Source organism: Myotis nattereri (genome assembly GCF_964212035.1).
Source record: "Myotis nattereri genome assembly, chromosome: X".
Lineage (NCBI taxonomy): Eukaryota > Metazoa > Chordata > Mammalia > Chiroptera > Vespertilionidae > Myotis > Myotis nattereri.
In genome coordinates this window covers 144,572,549-144,591,210 of record NC_138078.1, presented here as the reverse complement: position 1 = coordinate 144,591,210, position 18,662 = coordinate 144,572,549, and the positions used below count along the sequence as shown (strand labels likewise).

The following is an 18,662-nucleotide window of genomic DNA, read 5'->3' as shown; positions in this document are numbered from 1 at the left end:
TTATATATATGACCAAGGAACTTTTTAAACTATAACAGAATGATGAAAAATCGGCACAGTGGAAAACTCCGCAGGACAATGTGTTTTTTTCCACAACTAAACTGATTAGGTGGGGAGGGAGGGAGATTTAGAGATTAAAAGAGACATAAAAGACATAGCAACTAATCTCTCTGTATAGCCCTTATCTTTGGATTCTGTTTCAAAGTGTTAAAAAAGTATGACATTTGAAACACACACACACACACACACAGATACATTACAAAGTAAAAACAAGGTGGTGTAAGTGCAAGAACACAAACAGACATGTGTGTGTGTGTTTCATAATCCTATATAATAAAAGCCTAATATGCTAAGTGTCCAACCATTCAACCAGTCACTATGATGTGCACTGACCACCAGGGGGCAGATGCTCTGACCAGTAGATTAGCTTGCTGCTAGGGTCAGCTGATCCGGACTGGGTGAGAGGGGCCGGACACGCCCTGCAGCCCTCCTGCAGTCCCTCCCCGGCCTCGAATCGTGCACAGGTGGGGTCCCTCAGCCTGGCCTGCACCCTCTTGCAATCTGGGACCCCTTGGGGGATGTCAGAGAGCTTGTTTCTGCTCCATCCCCGCAGGCCAGGCCAAGGGACCTCAACAGTGAATTGCACCAGGCTTCTAGTATATGATAAAGGTAGCATGGCAAATCAACAAAAAAGGAAGTACTGTTTAGTATTTGTTGGTAGGAAATGTGGCTCAGTGTGTGGAAACAATAAAATTGTATCCTTACCTATCACCACATATGAGAGTGGATTCTAGATGGATTAAAACCAAAAGGTGAAAGGTAAACTCGAAAGTTAATAGATAAAATTAGGCGAACCTCTTTGTGACCCAGGAAGAGGGAACTACTTTTAAATAAAATTGCCCAAACCAGAAACCATAGATCAAACATTTTATGAATTTGAATACAATAAAATTAACAACTTTCTTTCTTTTTCTTAACAATTTCTTTTCAAAGAAGTGTATCATGGGTAAAGTTAAAAGAGGGAGAGGATATTCACAATGTCTGAAACTGGCTGGACTAATAGCTGGACTATATAAGGAACTCTAGCAAATCAACAGGAAAGAGGGACCCCAATAGAAAAAAATGGGCCAACTATACAAACAGGCAATTTATACAGAGGTGTTTAACATGCACATGAAGAGATGCTCAAAAATTCATTAGTAATTAGAGAAATGCAAACTGAAACAAAATATCACATTATACCTGTTAGACTGGCAAAAACTAGAAATCTGGAAGATGTCAAGTGTCATTGAGGATGTAGAGGTACAGGAATCCTTGTACACTGATGGTAAAACTGGACTGGTGTACCCATCTCAGAGAACCATCTAGCAGTATTAGTGTTCTTAGTCAGATTAAGTATGTGTACACTTTTTAAAAACATATTTTTATTGATTTCAGAGAGGAAGGCAGAGGGTGAGAGAGATAGAAACATCAATGATGAGAGAGAATCATTGATCGGCTGCCTCCTACACGCCCCTACTGGGGATCGAGCCCACAACCCAGGGGAGGGGCCCTCAACCAGAATCAAACCTGGGACCCTTCAGTCCACAGGCCAAACCGGCTAGGGCTGTGCATACTTTATGATGCAATCATTCTCTTCATGGGTATATGTGCCAAAGGAAATTCTCATATAGGCCACTAAGGGTACAGGAACAAGACTTTGCATCATAGTATTATTTGTGGTATCTGGGAGCTAGAAGTAATCCTGCTGTCAGTCATTATGGAAATTCAGGGAAGATGTGGTGAAGGCACACTGGTTAGCATGGGCAGTCAGGAGCAATAGATTAGATGTATGCATAGCAATGTGGACAGGCTTGAAAACACATGGCTGAATGAAAAAAGTGAGAAACATAATGAGATACCATTTATATGAAATACAATTGCACACACACAAAGCATCCTTCAGCGTGGGACAACCTGATCTTATGTGCCTCCTGAGGGATATAGTATGAAGTAAACAATATCCTCTATGTACTGTTATTGCTGAAAATATTTAATCTGAATCTAATCATGTGGAAAGAGCAGATAAATCCAGAATGGGGGACAGTTTACAAAAAAACTTGTCAAAAATATCAGTGTAGTCTTAGCCAGTGTTGCTCAGTGGATAGTGTCGGCCCTCAGACTGAAGGGTCCTGGGTTTGATTCTGGTCAAGGGCATGTACCTTGGTTGCAGGCTTGGTCCTCAGTAGGGGGCGTTCAGGGGGCAGCTGATAGATGTTTCTCTCTCATTGATATTTCTAATTCTCTATTCCTCTCCCTTCCTCTCTATAAAAATCAATAAGATATATTTGAAAAAAAAATCAGTGTAATATAAAAAACACAAAAAATACAGGGGTATTGTTCTAGATTGAAAAGGTTAAAGCAATACAACCACCACACATAATGCATAAACCTTGATTAGATCATTGGATTAAAAATAAGAGCAGGTCTAAAAACATTTTGGGTACAACTGTAAAATTTGAATATAGGGCATTTTTTATTGTATTATTGAATTGTTGTTGCATTTTCTTAGGTGTAGTAATGGTATTGTGTTTATGTAGGAGAATGTCCTTATTCTAATAGATGTGTGCTGAAGAATTTAGGGGTAAAGTGTTATACTGCCTGCAACTTTCAATTGGTTCATTAAAAAGGAAATGTATACATACACATATCAATAGAAGTAGAGCAAATTTTGCAAAATATTAAGGGTAAATGGGTTTTCATTGTACTATTCTTTCAGCTGTTCTGAATTTCGAAAAATTGAAAAATAAAAATTTGGGGGAAATACTTGCACATAAAACAACAGTGCATATTTTGCAAGGACACATATACACAAAAGAGAAGCATAATATACTTTAGAATGGTTGCGTACATTAGGGAAATAAGACTGGAAAGTAGAGATGAAAATGAATTAAACAAATAGCAAAAACCTCCCTAAAGTAATAGATATTCATTGAATATGTGAAAACACAGAAAGGCACAATAAAAAAAACCCCGAAATTCACTGATATTCTCATTTTCTCTGTCAGTTCTTAAAATGTAGCACCTGGATTAGCAGCAGCAGCTTCATCACCATCATCATCACTATCACCATTATCATCATCCCTTGTGAACTTGTTAGAAATGCGAATTCCTAAGCCAGACTTACCAAAATACAACTCTGGCTCTGGGGCCCAGCAATTGGTATTTTCACAAGCCCGGTGATTCTGCTACTGGCCAAAGTTTGAGGACCAGTGATCTAGACTTAACCACTGTTAATTTTGTTGTAGATCCTTGTAGTCTTCCTAAAAATATTATGAAAGCTTTTAGGCATGCAAATAAGTATATAGAATAATATAAGACACACCCATCTACCTACTACCCAGATAAACTATTAGACAAATAGTTCCTTTGTTTTCTACCCCAGAGGTAATCACCATTCTGTATTTGGTATTTACTTCCCTTGTTTTAAAAACATTGTTTATAGTTTTATGTAATCTAGTGCATTATTTTCTAGATTTAAAAATCTACACGAATAAATGGTCTCATACTTCATGTACCCTTTTACAACTTGTATTTTATTTCAGCATTGTGTTTTTGAAATTTATCTGGGTTGATGCAATGCTGATTCACTTTTCATTGCTGTATAGTATTCCATTATAGGCTGTACCACTATTTGTTTTTTCATTCTCCTGTTGAACTTTTAGATTGTTCATATATTTTCTCTATTACAAACAGCTCTGCAATGAATATTCTTGCACATGCCTCCTTATGTATATGTATAAGAATTTCTCTAGGATGTAAAAGTCTAGGGCAGGGGTGGGCAAACTTTTTGACTCGAGGGCCACAATGGGTTCTTAAACTGGACCGGAGGGCCGGAACAAAAGCATGGATGGAGTGTTTGTGTGAACTAATATAAATTCAAAGTAAACATCATTACATAAAAGGGTGCGGTCTTTTTTTTTTTTTTAGTTTTATTCATTTCAAACGGGCCGGATCCGGCCTGCGGGCCGTAGTTTGCCCACAGCTGGTCTAGGGGATGGATATACATTTATATACGCACACACAAATATACATCTATGATAGTGGAATTGCTGGATCCCAGGGTCTGGATACTTCCTAATTGTTTTCCAAAGTAGTAAAACCAATTTTCACTTCTATCAAATATTTCATTATAATTTTTTTCCTTATAGTTTGTTCATTTGAAACTTTGTTTAAAAAGTCCATACCTGGGCTCTGGCTAGGTAGCTCATTTGATTAGAGTGTTGTCCAGATACACCAAGGTTGCAGGTTCCATCCCGGGTCAGGGCACATACAAGAATCAACCAATGAATACATAAATAAGTGGAACAACAAATCGATGTTTTTTTCTCTCTCCCCCTCTAAAATCAATTTTAAAAAAAGCCCATACCTGTCCTAGGTTACAAAAATATTTCCCACCTTCTTATGGGGAAATAAGTAGGTACCCAGTTTTATTTTTCTCCTTATGGCGAGCCAAATTTCCCAATGCTATCTACCAAAATGTCCATTCCCCATTGATTTGTGGTACAGGCCTAAAATTTCACCCATTTAACAAACATTTGCCCAAGCCTGCTTGTACCAGTCTTGTTGAGGGTTCGAAGCTATATGGCCCATAGTCTGTTGAGATATATCCAAGTAAACAATAACAGTATTAAGTGATATGTAAGAAAGTGTCCTGGGTTTCTTACTCAGCTGGGGAAGTTCTTAGACCGGACAAGGGTCGGGTATTAAAGAAACAGCAAGGATTTGCTAATGCTGGGGTAAAGGTGAAGGTGACCAGGGCTGGTTTGAGGTCCAAAGGAGTTTTGTGTGTGTCTATGGTGAGAGATTAGAATCCTTCCATGATGTAGGGCAGGGGTGGGAAACGTCCAGTCTGCCCCCCCCCCCCCCATAGGCCCCGGAAATCATTTGGTCTGGGCATTAGGGGTGAGTTAATGAAATGTTTGACCAAATATAGCAGGCTAATTTTTATGTTGATAATTTTGTATGGCCCTTGAATGATGTTATAAATATCCAAATGGCCTTTGGCAGGAAAAGGTTTCCCACCCCTGCTGGGGCAGCGAGTCCTTAGTGTGTAAGGAGTAGGACTAGGTGGAGGTGGAGGGACATATCCTCGGGGTAAAGGGGCTTGGCCCCACCCCAAAGTTTAGGTAGGCTACAGAAGAGGAGGGGCTGCAATAAAATGGTCAGAAGACATTTTCAGACTGATATTTACGTATTTTCGGGGGAGACATTCTCCAGCCAGGTCAGGAGCTCCTGTAGAGATAGTTTCTGGAGAAACCCTAACCTGCCCCAACTCGAGATATAAATTAATGAATTCTGCAGACACGGCTCCGGGGTCTGAGGGAAGCGGGGGAAGGGGAGGAAGAGGGCAAACGGGTGGGAGAGGCTTTTCCAATTGTTTGGCTCTTGGGCCTGACCATGGATCTTAGCTTTTGCAGAGAGAGCTGGCAATGGCTGCCAACGGGTCTGTCCGGGCCCTACAAGTCTGGAAGGTTGCTGCAAACAGCTACCCAAGTCGCTCCAGGTGGGGAATACTCAGGAAGACATGTGACTCAGGCGGCCATTTTCTCACACCCTGCCCGTCGCCATCTTCCACTGTAGACAAAGGCACGGCTCTCCACCCTCGTCTGATGCCGTCCTGGTTCTCGCCTGGCCTCCACGATTCGGAAACACGCGTCTCTGGCCTCGGCCGAGGACCGCGGGGAAAACCTGGGCTTCCAAGTTCGTTAGGTGACCACACCAGTCCAGCCGCCGCGAGCCCCTCCCGCCGTTCCCTTCCGCATCCCCTCCTCCCTCCTCCCCCTCAGCCTGTTTCCTTTCCTTTCGGGGCAGCCGGAGGGCGGGGCCATCGCGGCCGCGGGGAAGGGACGGGCGGGCGCGAGCTGTCAATCTGAAGCTCCGCCCCTCTCAGCGCACGGCGGGCGGGGCTGGAGGCGGGAGCCTGGGAACCGGAAGTCGGAACCCAGCGGCGGGAGCGCAGCCTTTGGGCCAACTGCGTTGTCTTTCCAGCCTCTCCTCTCAGCTCCCCGCCGGAAGTGGAGGTAAGGGACGATTCTCTTTCTTAGCGCTGAGCACGCGCCCAGCCGGCCGCGCGGTAAGGGTTGGCTGTGTGAGGTGAAGCAAGAGGTGCCCTCCACCCTGGAATAGAGAGGTAAACAGCCGGCTCCCTTCAGGGTAAAGGGCCCGGATGCAGTCAGGGATCGCTGCGCACGTGGACGTGCGCCCAATGCGCTCGTGCGGGCCAGAGGAGCATGGCCCCACCCCGTTTAGACTGCTGTGGACACGGTACACACTGTGTAGAGTCATAGACCCCGCTTGTGGGGAAAAGCGTCGAGGGCTCTCCTCCCTTCACGATAGGGAGGCTCCATTCCGCACTCTCCGGGTGTAGACAGGTGTCTCCCTCCCTGCCCGAAGGTGTGGCGACATCGACCTCACCCCTGTAGACACCTCATGGGGCTGACCGGCGCTAACCTCTATGGGCACTAAGGCACACAGATCCGCCTCAACGCACCTCTTCCCTTAGGAGAGGGACTTTGATGTTTCCCCCCCCCCCCCCGACCCCCGCCCGACCACCAGTAAAGTGGAACTTAATATACCGAGGCGGGGGAACAATCCTTCCTTTCCAGTCAAGACCTGGAGGCGCCCTAACCTCGCTCCGCCCTAACCTCGCTCCGGTGTAGCTAATTAATGGAAGGCCCGCCCCCACTTCTGCAGAGATTGTAGATCACCCCTCCCCAAATGATGGGAGGCACAAGTTTCAGCCTACGGGGGAACCGAACCTTGCAGATTTCCTCCTCCTAGGCTAGCGTGAGTACCCATTGTGGAAAATCAGACCACTCTTGAAGGAGGTGCCAATTTACTGAATTTGTAAGGACCCCCAAAATGCCCCACAACAAACTGCAATACACCATGAAGAGACTGTCAGATCTGTCTCTTGTGGGGCTCCCAGGGTAGAGGGGTTTAGATTTGTTCTCCTTTTGAGGTAGACAGAGATCACCCCCCACCCAAGGATTTAGAATCATCATATGTAGCAAGAAGAGCCTCCAAGGGACCAGAGAGCTCCCCTTCTCTGTAGTGTTGAGAGGCAATGACACCACTGATCAATCACCCACAGTTCGTGCATATGGGTTCCCCACTTACCCAAGGTAGAGGAGTGTAATCTCCATCCAGGGTGAAAACACAGGACCACCCAAGTTTAAAACACAGGAACACCCCCTGCCCTCCAAGAGTAAGGGCCAGTCCATTGAATTTATAGCTGGGTTGCAACCCCCCTGCTGGGAAACTTGTCCTATTCCCTTCAATGTTAGTACACTGATAAATAGATCTTCCCCATTCCACCTCCCATAGAAAGGTCTGGAATAGCCCACAGCAGGCAAGGTACAGACCCCACTCATGCAAAGCAGCATAAGTCCCCCCTTTGTTAGTGTGGCAATAATGTCACTTTGTAGTAAAGACAGGCATATCAGTCCCACCCCACAGACCACCCTAGGGCAAAGAGGCCCAGGACCACCCTTTGTACAACTTAGAGATGATCAGACCCACCCTTCTCCCCCAGGCTGCAGAGATGCAGCCACTGTACCAGTTTCCCCAGTTCCTTTGCACCCGGGAGTTGAGGGACAGAAGACATTCTGTCCACCCCAGTCACCAAGAAACAGACCCCAGTCACCAAGAAACAGACCCCAACCACACATGCAAGCAGATTTTCTCCCCTCCCCCAGGGTTTTGCACTGACCTCAGTCCACATAGACACATAAAAAACCCTATTCTGGGGCCCCTTTTCCTGGAATTTGTTTTTACCAACCTGTTGAGGGTAGATGAGACACAGAACCCCCTACTTGGGAAAAGAAGTACTATAAACACCTAATGTAGAACTAAATTGTTCTTGCATACTCCTTCCCTCAGTGTAGAGATGTTTAGTGCTGCTCCCTTACCTACAGGGTAGAGTGGTAAGGACCAAGGACCCCATCCAATGCATTGTGTCATTGACTCCATCCAGGAAGAAAGGTTTAGACTGAGTCTTCCTTTGGGTAGTATGACCCTGCCTTCCCTGTGCGGACTCAGCCATACCAGGCCCCAGCTTCAGTGTAGTCCCTTCCTCAAATTGTGAAGGCTTCCTTATGTTCTTTAACGTTTCATTTTGCCTTTGGGGGGCTCAGAGGAGGCTTGTGGCATTGTGGTTCCCCACTCCTGTCTTCACATTGGTTCTGCTTCCATTCTGACAGGAAGAAAGCCTGCAGATTTGAACGTATCTCCTAAGCTGCTCATCATGATGAAACTTAGACACAGTGAGTTTCTTTGATCACCCCTCCCAATTCTAAATTGTAGTGAATATTCATAATGTTTCATGGCAACTTTAAAAAATTGCCCAGAATGTACCAGATCACTCTGAATGTCTTTTTTTTTTAAAAAAATATATTTTTATTGATTTCAGAGAGGAAGGGAGAGGGAGACAGAGATAGAAACATCAATGATGAGAGAGAATCTTGATCGGCTGCCTCCTGCATGTCCCATACTGGGTATCGAGCCTGCAACCCCGTGCATGTGCCCTTGACTGGAATCAAACCTGGGATCCTTTGGTCCCCAGGCTGATGCTCTATCCACTGAGCCAAACCAGCTAGGGCTGAATGTCTTTTATATATGGTACTAGAGGACAGGTGCACAAAATTCATGCACAGGGCAGGGGTGTCCCTCAGGCCAGCCTGCACCCTCTCCAATCTGGGACCCCTTGTGGGATTGAGACTAGACCGGTAGTCGGACATCCCTCTCACAATCTGGGACTGCTGGCTCCCAACTGCTCACCTGCCTGATTGCCCCTAACTGCTTCTACTTGCCAGCCTGATTTCCCCCTACCGCTCCCTTGCCTGCCTGATTGACGCCTAACTGCTCCCCTGCTGGCCTGATCACCCCCAACTGCCCTCCCCTGCAGGCCTGGTCACCCCCAACTGCCCTCTTCTTCTTTTTTTTTTTGACTGCTTTACCTATTTTATCTATTTATTTTTTAACTATTTTTTATTGCTTAAAATATTACAAAGAGTAGTACATTTGTCTCCTTTTTTCCCCCTTGACCTTCCCCCAGCCTCGCCTACCTCCCAGTGTCTTGTCTCCATTAGTTATGCTTATATGCATGCATACAAGTCCTTTGGTTGATTTCTTACCCCCACTCCCAACCCTCCCCAGTCTTCCTGCTGTAGTTTGACAGTCTGTTTAATGCTGCTCTGCCTCTGTATCTATTTTTGTTCATAAGTTTATAATGGTCTTTATTATCCATAAAGGAGTGAGATCATGTGGTATATTTCTTTCACTGACTGGCTTATTTCACTTAGCATAATGCTCTCCAGTTCCATCCATGCTGTTGCAAATGGTAAGAATTCCTTCTTTTATACCGCAGTGTAGTATTCCATTGTGTAGATGTACCACAGTTTTCTAATCCATTCATCTGCTGATGGGCACTTAGGCTGTTTCCAGATCTTAGCTATGGTGAATTGTGCTGCTATGAACATAGGAATTCATATATCCTTTCTGATTGGTGTTTCTGGTTTCCTGGGATATATTCCTAGAAGTGGGATCACTGGATCAAATGGGAGTTCCATTTTTAACTTTTTGAGGAAACTCCATACTGTTCTCCACAGTGGCTGCACCAGTCTGCATTCCCACCAGCAGTGCACGAGGGTTCCTTTTTCTCCACATCCCCTCCAACACTTGTTGTTTGTTGATTTGTTGATGATAGCCATTCTGATAGGTGTGAGATGGTACCTCATTGTTGTTTTCATTTGCATTTCTCGGATGATTAGTGACTTTGAGCATGTTTTCATATGTCTCTTGGCTTTCTGAATGTCCTTTTTTGAAAGTGTCTATTTAGGTCCTTTGCCCATTTTTTGATTAGATTGTTTATCTTCCTTTTGTTAAGTTGTATGAGTTCCCTATAAATGTTGGAGATTAAACCCTTATCGGTGATAACATTGGCAAATATGTTCTCCCATGCAATGGGCTTTCTTGTTGTTTTGTTGATGGTTTCTTTTGCTGTGCAGAAGCTTTTTATTTTGATGTAGTCCCATTTGTTTATTTTCTTTTTAATTTCCAATGCCCTAGGACTGTGGTTGGTAAACTGAGGCTCGCTAGCCACATGCGGCTCTTTGGCCCCTTGAGGGTGGCTCTTCCTAAGCCTTAGGAGTACCCTAATTAAGTTAATAACAGTGTACCTACCTATATAATTTAATTTTAAAAAATTGGGCTCTCAAAAGAAATTTCAATCGTTGTACTGTTGATATTTGGCTCTGTTAACTAATGAGTTTGCCAACCACTGCCCTAGGAGATGTATCGGTGAAGAAATTGCTTTGGCATATGTCTGAGATTTTGTTGCCTTTGGATTCCTCTAGTATTTTTATGGTATTCCGTCTTACATTTAAGTCCTTTATGCATTTTGAGTTTATTTTTTTGTATGGTGTAAAGTTGGTGGTCTAGTTTCTTTCATTTTTTTTCATGTATCTGTCCAATTTGCCCAGCACCATTTATTGAAGAGACTGTCTTGACTCCAATGTATGTTCTTGCCTCCTTTGTCAAATATTAATTGAGCATAGTGATTTGGGTCAATTTCTGGGTTCTCTATTCTATTCCATTGATCTTTATGTCTGTTCTTGTGCCAGTACCAGGCAGTTTTGAGAACAGTGGCTTTGTAATACAGCTTGATATCTGGTATTGAGATCCTACCTACTTTGTTCTTCTTTCTCAGGATCGCTGCAGCTATTCGGGGTCTTTTTTTATTCCAGATGAATTTTTGGAGAGTTTGTTCTAGGTCTGTGAAATATGCCATTGGTATTTTAATGGGGAGTGTGTTGAATTTATAGATTGCTTTGGGTAGTATGGACATTTTATTTATTTATTTATTTATTTATTTATTTATTTATTTTATTGCTTAAAGTATTACAAAGAGTATTACATATGTCTCCTTTTTTTTCCCCCGCCCTTGACAATCCCCTGGCCTCCCCTACCCCCCAGTGTCTTATGTCCATTGGTTATGCTTATATGCATGCATACAAGTCCTTTGGTTGATCTCTTTCCCGCCCCCCTCCTGCCCTCCCACCCTCCCCGGCCTTCCTGCTGTAGTTTGACAGTCTGCTCGAGGCAGCTCTGCCTCTGTATCTATTTTTGTTCATAAGTTTATAATGGTCTTTATTATCCAGAAATGAGTGAGATCATGTGGTATTTTTCCTTCATTGACTGGCTTATTTCACTTAGCATAATGCTCTCCAGTTCCATCCATGCTGTTGCAAATGGTAAGAGTTCCTTCTTTTTTATAGCAGCATAGTATTCCATCGTGTAGATGTACCACAGTTTTCTAATCCATTCATCTACAGATGGGCACTTAGGCTGTTTCCAAATCTTAGCTATGGTGAATTGTGCTGCTATGAACATAGGGGTGCATATATCCTTTCTGATTGGTGTTTCTGGTTTCCTGGGATATATTCCTAGAAGTGGGATCACGGGGTCAAATGGGAGTTCCATTTGTAGTTTTTTGAGGAAACTCCATACTGTCTTCCATAGTGGCTGCACCAGTCTGCATTCCCACCAGCAGTGCACGAGGGTTCCTTTTTCTCCACATCCTCTCCAGCACTTGTCGTTTGTTGATTTGTTGATGATAGCCAGTTTGGCAGGTGTGAGATGGTACCTCATTGTTGTTTTGATTTGCATCTCGCGGATGATTAGTGACTTTGAGCATGTTTTCATATGTCTCTTGGCTTTCTGAATGTCCTCTTTTGAAAGGTGTCTATTTAGATCCTTTGCCCATTTTTTGATTGGATTGTTTATCTTCCTTTTGTTAAGTTGTATGAGTTCCCTATAAATTTTGGAGATTAGGCCCTTATCAGATATGACATTGGCAAATTTGTTTTCCCACGCAGTGGGTTTTCTTGTTGTTTTGTTGATGGTTTCTTTTGCTGTGCAGAAGCTTTTTATTTTGATGTAGTCCCATTTGTTTGTTTTCTCTTTAGTTTCCAATGCCCTAGGAGCTGTATCGGTGAAGAAATTGCTTCAGCATATGTCTGAGATTTTGTTGCCTTTGGATTCTTCTAGTATTTGTATGGTTTCCCGTCGTATATTTAAGTCCTTTATCCATTTTGAGTTTATTTTTGTGTATGGTGTAAGTTGGTGGTCTAGTTTCATTTTCTTGCATGTATCTGTCCAATTTTCCCAACACCATTTATTGAAGAGACTATCTTGACTCCATTGTATGTTCTTGCCTCCTTTGTCAAATATTAATTGAGCGTATTGGTTGGGGCTGATTTCTGGGCTCTCTAGTCTATTCCATTGATCTATATGCCTGTTCTTGTGCCAGTACCAGGCAGTTTTGAGAACAGTGGCTTTGTAATACAGCTTGATATCTGGTATTGAGATCCTACCTACTTTGTTCTTCTTTCTCAGGATTGCTGCAGCTATTCGGTGTTGGTTTTTATTCCAGATGAATTTTTGGAGAGTACGTTCTAGGTCTGTGAAATATGCCATTGGTATTTTAATGGGAAGTGCGTTGAATTTATAGATTGCTTTGGGCAGTATGGACATTTTAATGATGTTGATTCTACCAATCCAAGTACATGGTATGTTCTTCCATCTGTTTATGTCTTCCTCTATCTCTTTTTTCAATGCCCTGTAGTTTTCTGAGTAGAGGTCTTTTACCTAGGTATCTTAATTTTTTTGGTGTGATGGTAAATGGGATTGCTTTTTTAGTTTCTCTTTCTGTAAGTTCATTATTGGTGTATAGAAATGCCATAGATTTCTTGGCATTAATTTTGTATCCTGCTACATTGCCGAATTCATTTATTAAGTCTAATAGTTTTTTGATGGAGTCTTTAGGGTTTGTTATGTGCAATATTATGTCATCTGCGAATAAGGACAGTTTTACTTCTTCTTTTCCAATTTGGATGCCTTTTATTTCTTCTTCTTGTCTAATCGCAATGGCTAATACTTCCAGTACTGTGTCGAACAGGAGTGGTGAGAGTGGGCATCCCTGTCTTGTTCCTGTTCTTAGGGGAAATGGTTTTAGTTTTTTCCCATTGAGTATGATGTTGGCTGTGAGTTTGTCATATATGGCTTTTATTATGTTGAGGTATGATCCTTCTGTTCCCACTTTGTTGAGAGTTTTTATCAAAAATGGGTGTTGGATTTTGTCAAATGCTTTTTCTGCATCAATTGATATGACTATGTGGTTTTCATCTCTCAATTTGTTTATGTGATGTATCACATTTATTGATTTGCGGATATTGTACCATCCTTGCATCCCTGGGATAAATCCTACTTGGTCGTGGTGTATGATCTTTCTGATGTACTGCTGGATCCGATTTGCTAGGATTTTGTTGAGGATTTTGGCATCTATGTTCATGAGGGATATTGGCCTGTAATTCTCTTTCATTGTGTTGTCTTTATCTGGTTTTGGTATGAGGGTGATGCTGGCTTCATAGAATGAGCTTGGAAGTGTTCCTTCCTCTTGAATTTTTTGTAGTAATCTGAGGAGGATAGGTTTTAGTTCTTCCTTGAATGTTTGGTGATACTCCCCTGTGAAGCCGTCTGGCCCGGGTTTTTTTTTGCTGGAAGCTTTTTGATGACTGCTTCAATTTCTTCCATAGTTATTGGCCTGTTGAGATTTTTAGATTCTTACTGATTAAGTTTTGGAAGGTTGTATTTTTCTAGGAATATGTCCATTTCCTCCAGGTTGTCTAGTTTGTTGGTGTAGAGTTGTTCATAGTGTTTTTTAACAATCCTTTGTATTTCTGTGGGGTCTGTTGTTATTTTTCCTCTTTCATTTCTGATTTTGTTTATTTGGGTCCTCTTTGTTTCTTGGTGAGCCTGGCTAGAGGTTCATCAATCTTGTTTATCCTTTCAAAGAACCAGCTCTTGGCTTTGTTGATCTTTTGTATTACTTTTTGGTCTCTGTGTCGTTTATCTCCGCTCTGATCTTTATTATTTCCTTCCTTCTGCTTACACTGGGCTTTTCTTGTTGCTCTCTTTCTAACTCTTTGAGTTGTAGGGTTAGGTAATCTATTATCATTTGTTTCTTGTTTTTTTGCAGTAGGCTTGTAGAGCTATGAACTTCCCTCTCAAGACTGCTTTTGCTGTGTCCCATAGGTTTTAGATTGTTATGTTTTCATTGTCGTTTGTTGCCATGATGTTTTTTATTTCTTCTTTGATCTCTCTGGTAACCCAGTCATTGTTTAATAGCATGCTATTTAGTCTTCATGTGTTTGATTTTTTTGGATTGTTTTTATTGTAATTGATTTCCAGTTTTATGCTATTGTGATCTGAGAAGATGCTTGATATGATTTCTGTCTTCTTGAATTTAAAGAGACTTTGCCTGTGACCCAATATATCGTCTATCTTTGAAAATGACCCATGTGCACTTGAGAAGAATGTATATTCTGTGGCTTTGGGGTGAAATGTTCTGAAGATGTCAATTAATTCCATCTGATCTAGTGAGTCATCTAGGATTGATGTTTCTTTGCTGATTTTTTGTTTAGAGGATTTTTCCAATGGTGATAGTGGGGTATTAAAGTCCCCTACTATGATTGTATTGCTGTCAATCTCTCACTTGATCTTCTCCAGAAGTTTTCTTATGTATTTGGGTGCTCCTATATTGGGTGAGTATATGTTTACTAGTTATTTCTTCTTGTTGGATTGCTCCCTTTAGTATTATGAAGTAGCCTTCCTTATCTCTTTTTATGTCCTTCACTTTGAGATCTAATTTGTCAGATAGAAGTATTGCTACCCCAGCTTTTTTTCATTTCCATTCGCCTGAAAAACCTTTTTCCATCCCTTCACCATCAGTCTGTGTGTGTCTTTTTTTCTGAGGTGGGTTTCCTGTAGACAGGAGATATATGGGTCATGTTTTCTTATCCACTCAGTTACCCTATGTCTTTTGATTGGGGCATTTAATCCATTTAAATTTAAAGCTATTATTGATTGATACTTGTTTGTCGCCATTTTTATTCTTTACCCCTGTGTTCCTTCTTCGTTTCCTATTTTTTCTTTTTACAGCAGACCCTTTAGCATTCCTTGCATTGCTGGTTTGGTGGTAATAAACTCCTGTAGTCCTTTTTTGTCTGTGAAGCTCCTGATTTCACCCTCAATTTTGATTGATAGCCTTGCTGTGTACAGTATTCTTGGATTCAGACCCTTCCTTTGCATGACTTTGTATATTTCATTCCATTCCCTTCTTGCCTGATGTGTTTCTGTTGAGAAATCAGTCGCTAGTTTGATGGGGGATCCTTTGTAGGTAACTTTCTGTCTCTCTCTGGCTGCTTTTAAGATTCTTGCTTTGTCGTTGGTGTTTGCCAATTTAATTATAATGTGCGTTGGTGTCGGTCTTTTGGGGTTCATTTTGTTTGGGACTCTGTGAGCTTCTTGGATTTGTGTGAGTTTTTTCTTCCCTATATCAGGGAAGTTTTCTGTCATTTTTTCAAACAGGTTTTCTATTCCTTGCTCAGTTTCCTCTCCTTCTGACACCCCTATTATGCGGATGTTGTCCCAAAGTTCTCTTAAGCTCTCCTGCTTTTTAATTTTTTTTTCTAGAAGTTGCTCTGCTTGGGTATTTTTTCCTACCTTGTCTTATAGCTCACTGATGCAGTCTTCTGCTTCTTCTAGTCTACTGTTGATGCTTTCTATTGAGTTCTTTATAGCAGTGATGTCATTTTTCATTTCTTCTTGGTTCTTCTTCATTTCCTCTTGGTTCTTACACACATTGTTGAATTTGTCTTCCATTCTTTTCATCCACCTTATGACCATTTCTCTGAATTCTTTCTCTGACAGGTTGCTTGCCTCCATTGCCTCCATTTCGTTTACTTCCTTTTTTGGTGATGCCTGTTTATCTTTCATACACAGGCTGTTTCTTTGTCTCTCCATGATCTCTCTTCTCCAGGTGTTTGGTTATGTAGTTCTCTCTGCTGCGTTGATTTAAAGGCACAAAATAAACACAACAAGTCACAACGCACAAGGCACTGAACACAAATGTATTCACGATACTAATAACCCCAAATAAAGGTAACCACCAGAGCAAAGAGAATTAGGGGATAAGGAAGAAAAAAGAGAAAAAGAAAAAAAAAGGAGTGCAAAAATGAAATTGGGAAAAGGAAAAAAAAAGGAAGAGAGAAAAGAAAGAGAATGAAATAGAAGAGGGGAAGAAACTATTTATATGGGGAGAAAACTCCAATAGAGCAGCCACTAATCCCAACAAATCTCAGCAACAGATACCTAGAGATGAATGCAAACTACAAACAACAACTAATATCAAGCGAGGCGAGGGAAAACAGAAACAACAAAATAACCGGAAAAAAAAACCCAACAAAAAATAAAAAAAAAGCGAAACAAACAAGCATAAAAAACCCCAATATAATCAGCAATCAAGCAAACAACAAAACAACGACCGAGAGAAAAAAAGAAAAAAATTTGGATAGTGAAGAAAGAGAAGAGAGAGGTGTATATGGACTTAGAGCAGGGGATTGGAAATTAGATATATAAGTAGGGTGAAATTTTAACGGGGTAAAAAGAAGGAATAGGGAAAATCTAAAGCAGGAATAGGGTAAGAGAAACAGGACAACAAAAGGAAAAGTGAGGAAGAGAGTTTTGGCATAAAGGTAAAGTTGAGATGGAGTAAAATGATGCTAAAGGAAAGATAAAAATAGAATGTAGAACACTAATCCCAAAATAAAATAAAGAGAAAATAAAATGACACTTTAAAAAAAGGTAAAATGGTAGTAGTAATAATACTGGTTAAAAATAAAAATGCAGTAATTAAAAAGGAAAAATCAGGTGATGAAAAAAGAAAATAAAGTTTAGTTTCTTAAGTAAAAGGTGGAAAAAATAAAAATGTGCAGTAGTGAAGGTCCTTCATTTCCTCTACTCTTCTGTTTGGCATGCCTTAGTCCTGTCAGGTATTCAGGAGAGTGTTGAAGTTCCCTGCGATACACTTCCTCCATGTTGTAAACCACAGTCCTGATTTTAAAGCAGGCGGTATTTCTTTGTTTCCCAGACTGCCTTTATTTGTGTTTACAGAAGAGTCAGTTTGTGGTTCAGCCCCTGGGTGGCAGTGTTTCTGGATTGACCTCCGAGGCTATAAGTCCTCTCTAGCCAGTATTTAGGTTTTGTTTTTCCTATCGCACTTAATACTGGTTTGGGAGAGTTGACTGCCCCAGAGCCGGTTCCTTGATCATTACTCCCCACTCTGATTCTCAGGTTCCTTGATCATTACTCCCCACTCTGATTCTCAGGTTCCACAAAAACAACTTTCCCCTGCAGTCTCTGTGAGTGAACCCAATTGGGCAATCCTATGTATTGGGTTTAATAATCAAATGCAAAGATTTAAGGAGGAAAAAAAAAAGAGCCTGAGTAGGTGCGTGAGCTCGCAACCCTGCACCATCCAGCTCTGTGCACAAATCTCCCAACGTCTCTTCTGCACTCCTCTCTCCCCTGGCCCTAAGCAGCCGGCACACTGGCAAAATCCGAGGCTGCCTTTGTGCACCCAGTCCAGCTATGGGCTGTTTTTAGAGTTCCCTTCTTCCAGCAGCCCTGTAGGACCCCTTCCACACTCGCGGATCACGCTGGCCCCAATGGCCGTGGATTTTGTGGGGTGCAGACTTCTCCCGCGCGCATTCCTCTCTCCAACCTGAATTACAAACCGCACCTTTAGGTGAAATCTGACCTTTCTGTGAGGAGGAGGAGGACTCGTCTGAGTCCACGTATTTGCGCTGCTTGAGATCGGTGTTCGTGGGTTTGTAGCTAGTCCCTGAGTGCCATGGTTGCAGGGTCTCTGGATATATATGCTTCTGATAACAGCCACTCAAGATGGCGCGGTCTCTGTGGCTGAGCCGGCCGCTCTGGGAGAGATTTCAGCAGCAGTGGAGGCTGCCCGGTTAGGGGAGCCCGATCCGGCAGTCTCCAACACTTCCCTTTCTCCGGGAGTCCTCTGCCTTTCCTGACTGCAAACTGTCTCCCAGCTGAATTTCCTCTGCCAATTCAGGCTGGATATTACTCGTTTCAGCTGCTCACCCTATCTGCTCTGGGACAAGGCACGGGACACGTCCGTCTATACCGCTGCCATTTTGTCGCTCCCAACTGCCCTCTTCTGCTGGCTGGTCGCCCCCAACTGCCCTCCCCTGCTGGCCCGATCACCCCTAACTGCCTTTCCCTGCCGACCTAGTTGCACCCAACTTCCCCCCTCTGCTGGCCTGATCGCCCCTAACTGCCCTCCCCTACCGGCCCGGTCCCCCCCAACTGCCCTTCCATGCCAGCCTGGTTGCCCCCAACTGCCCTCCCCTGCCAGCCTGATCGCCCCCAACTACCCTCCCCTGCTGACCTGATCACCCCCAACTGCCCTCCCCTGCTGGCCTGTTCGCTCCCAACTGCCCTGCTGGCCTGATTGCCCACAACTGCCCTCCCGTGCTGGCCATCTTGTGGCAGCCATCTTGTGGTGGCCATCTTGTGCTGATATTGCGTGTGATGCCACCTAGGCTTTTATTATATAGGATCAGTGTTGTCTCTCAACTTCCTTGTGAGGTAAGGTTCCCCTTATCTCCCATTCCCATTTTACAGATGACAAACAGGGTCAGCAAAGTTAAGTGACTTGATCTGAGTTGGATAGCAGTAAATACTGTATCACACTG

At 42.7% G+C, this 18,662-nt stretch overlaps 1 protein-coding gene across 1 annotated transcript in view; it reads left to right on the top strand.

The window, feature by feature from the left end:
• The first annotated feature begins 5,956 nt into the window (after positions 1–5,956).
• The window catches only part of GNL3L (G protein nucleolar 3 like), a 43,332-nt gene continuing 30,626 nt past the window's right edge, over positions 5,957–18,662 (top strand). The window contains exons 1-2 of the mRNA XM_081081374.1: positions 5,957–6,062; positions 8,244–8,306. Coding sequence (XP_080937500.1) covers positions 8,288–8,306 — 19 coding nt within the window. The 5' untranslated portion in view covers positions 5,957–6,062; positions 8,244–8,287. The remainder of the gene's footprint in view (positions 6,063–8,243; positions 8,307–18,662) is intronic.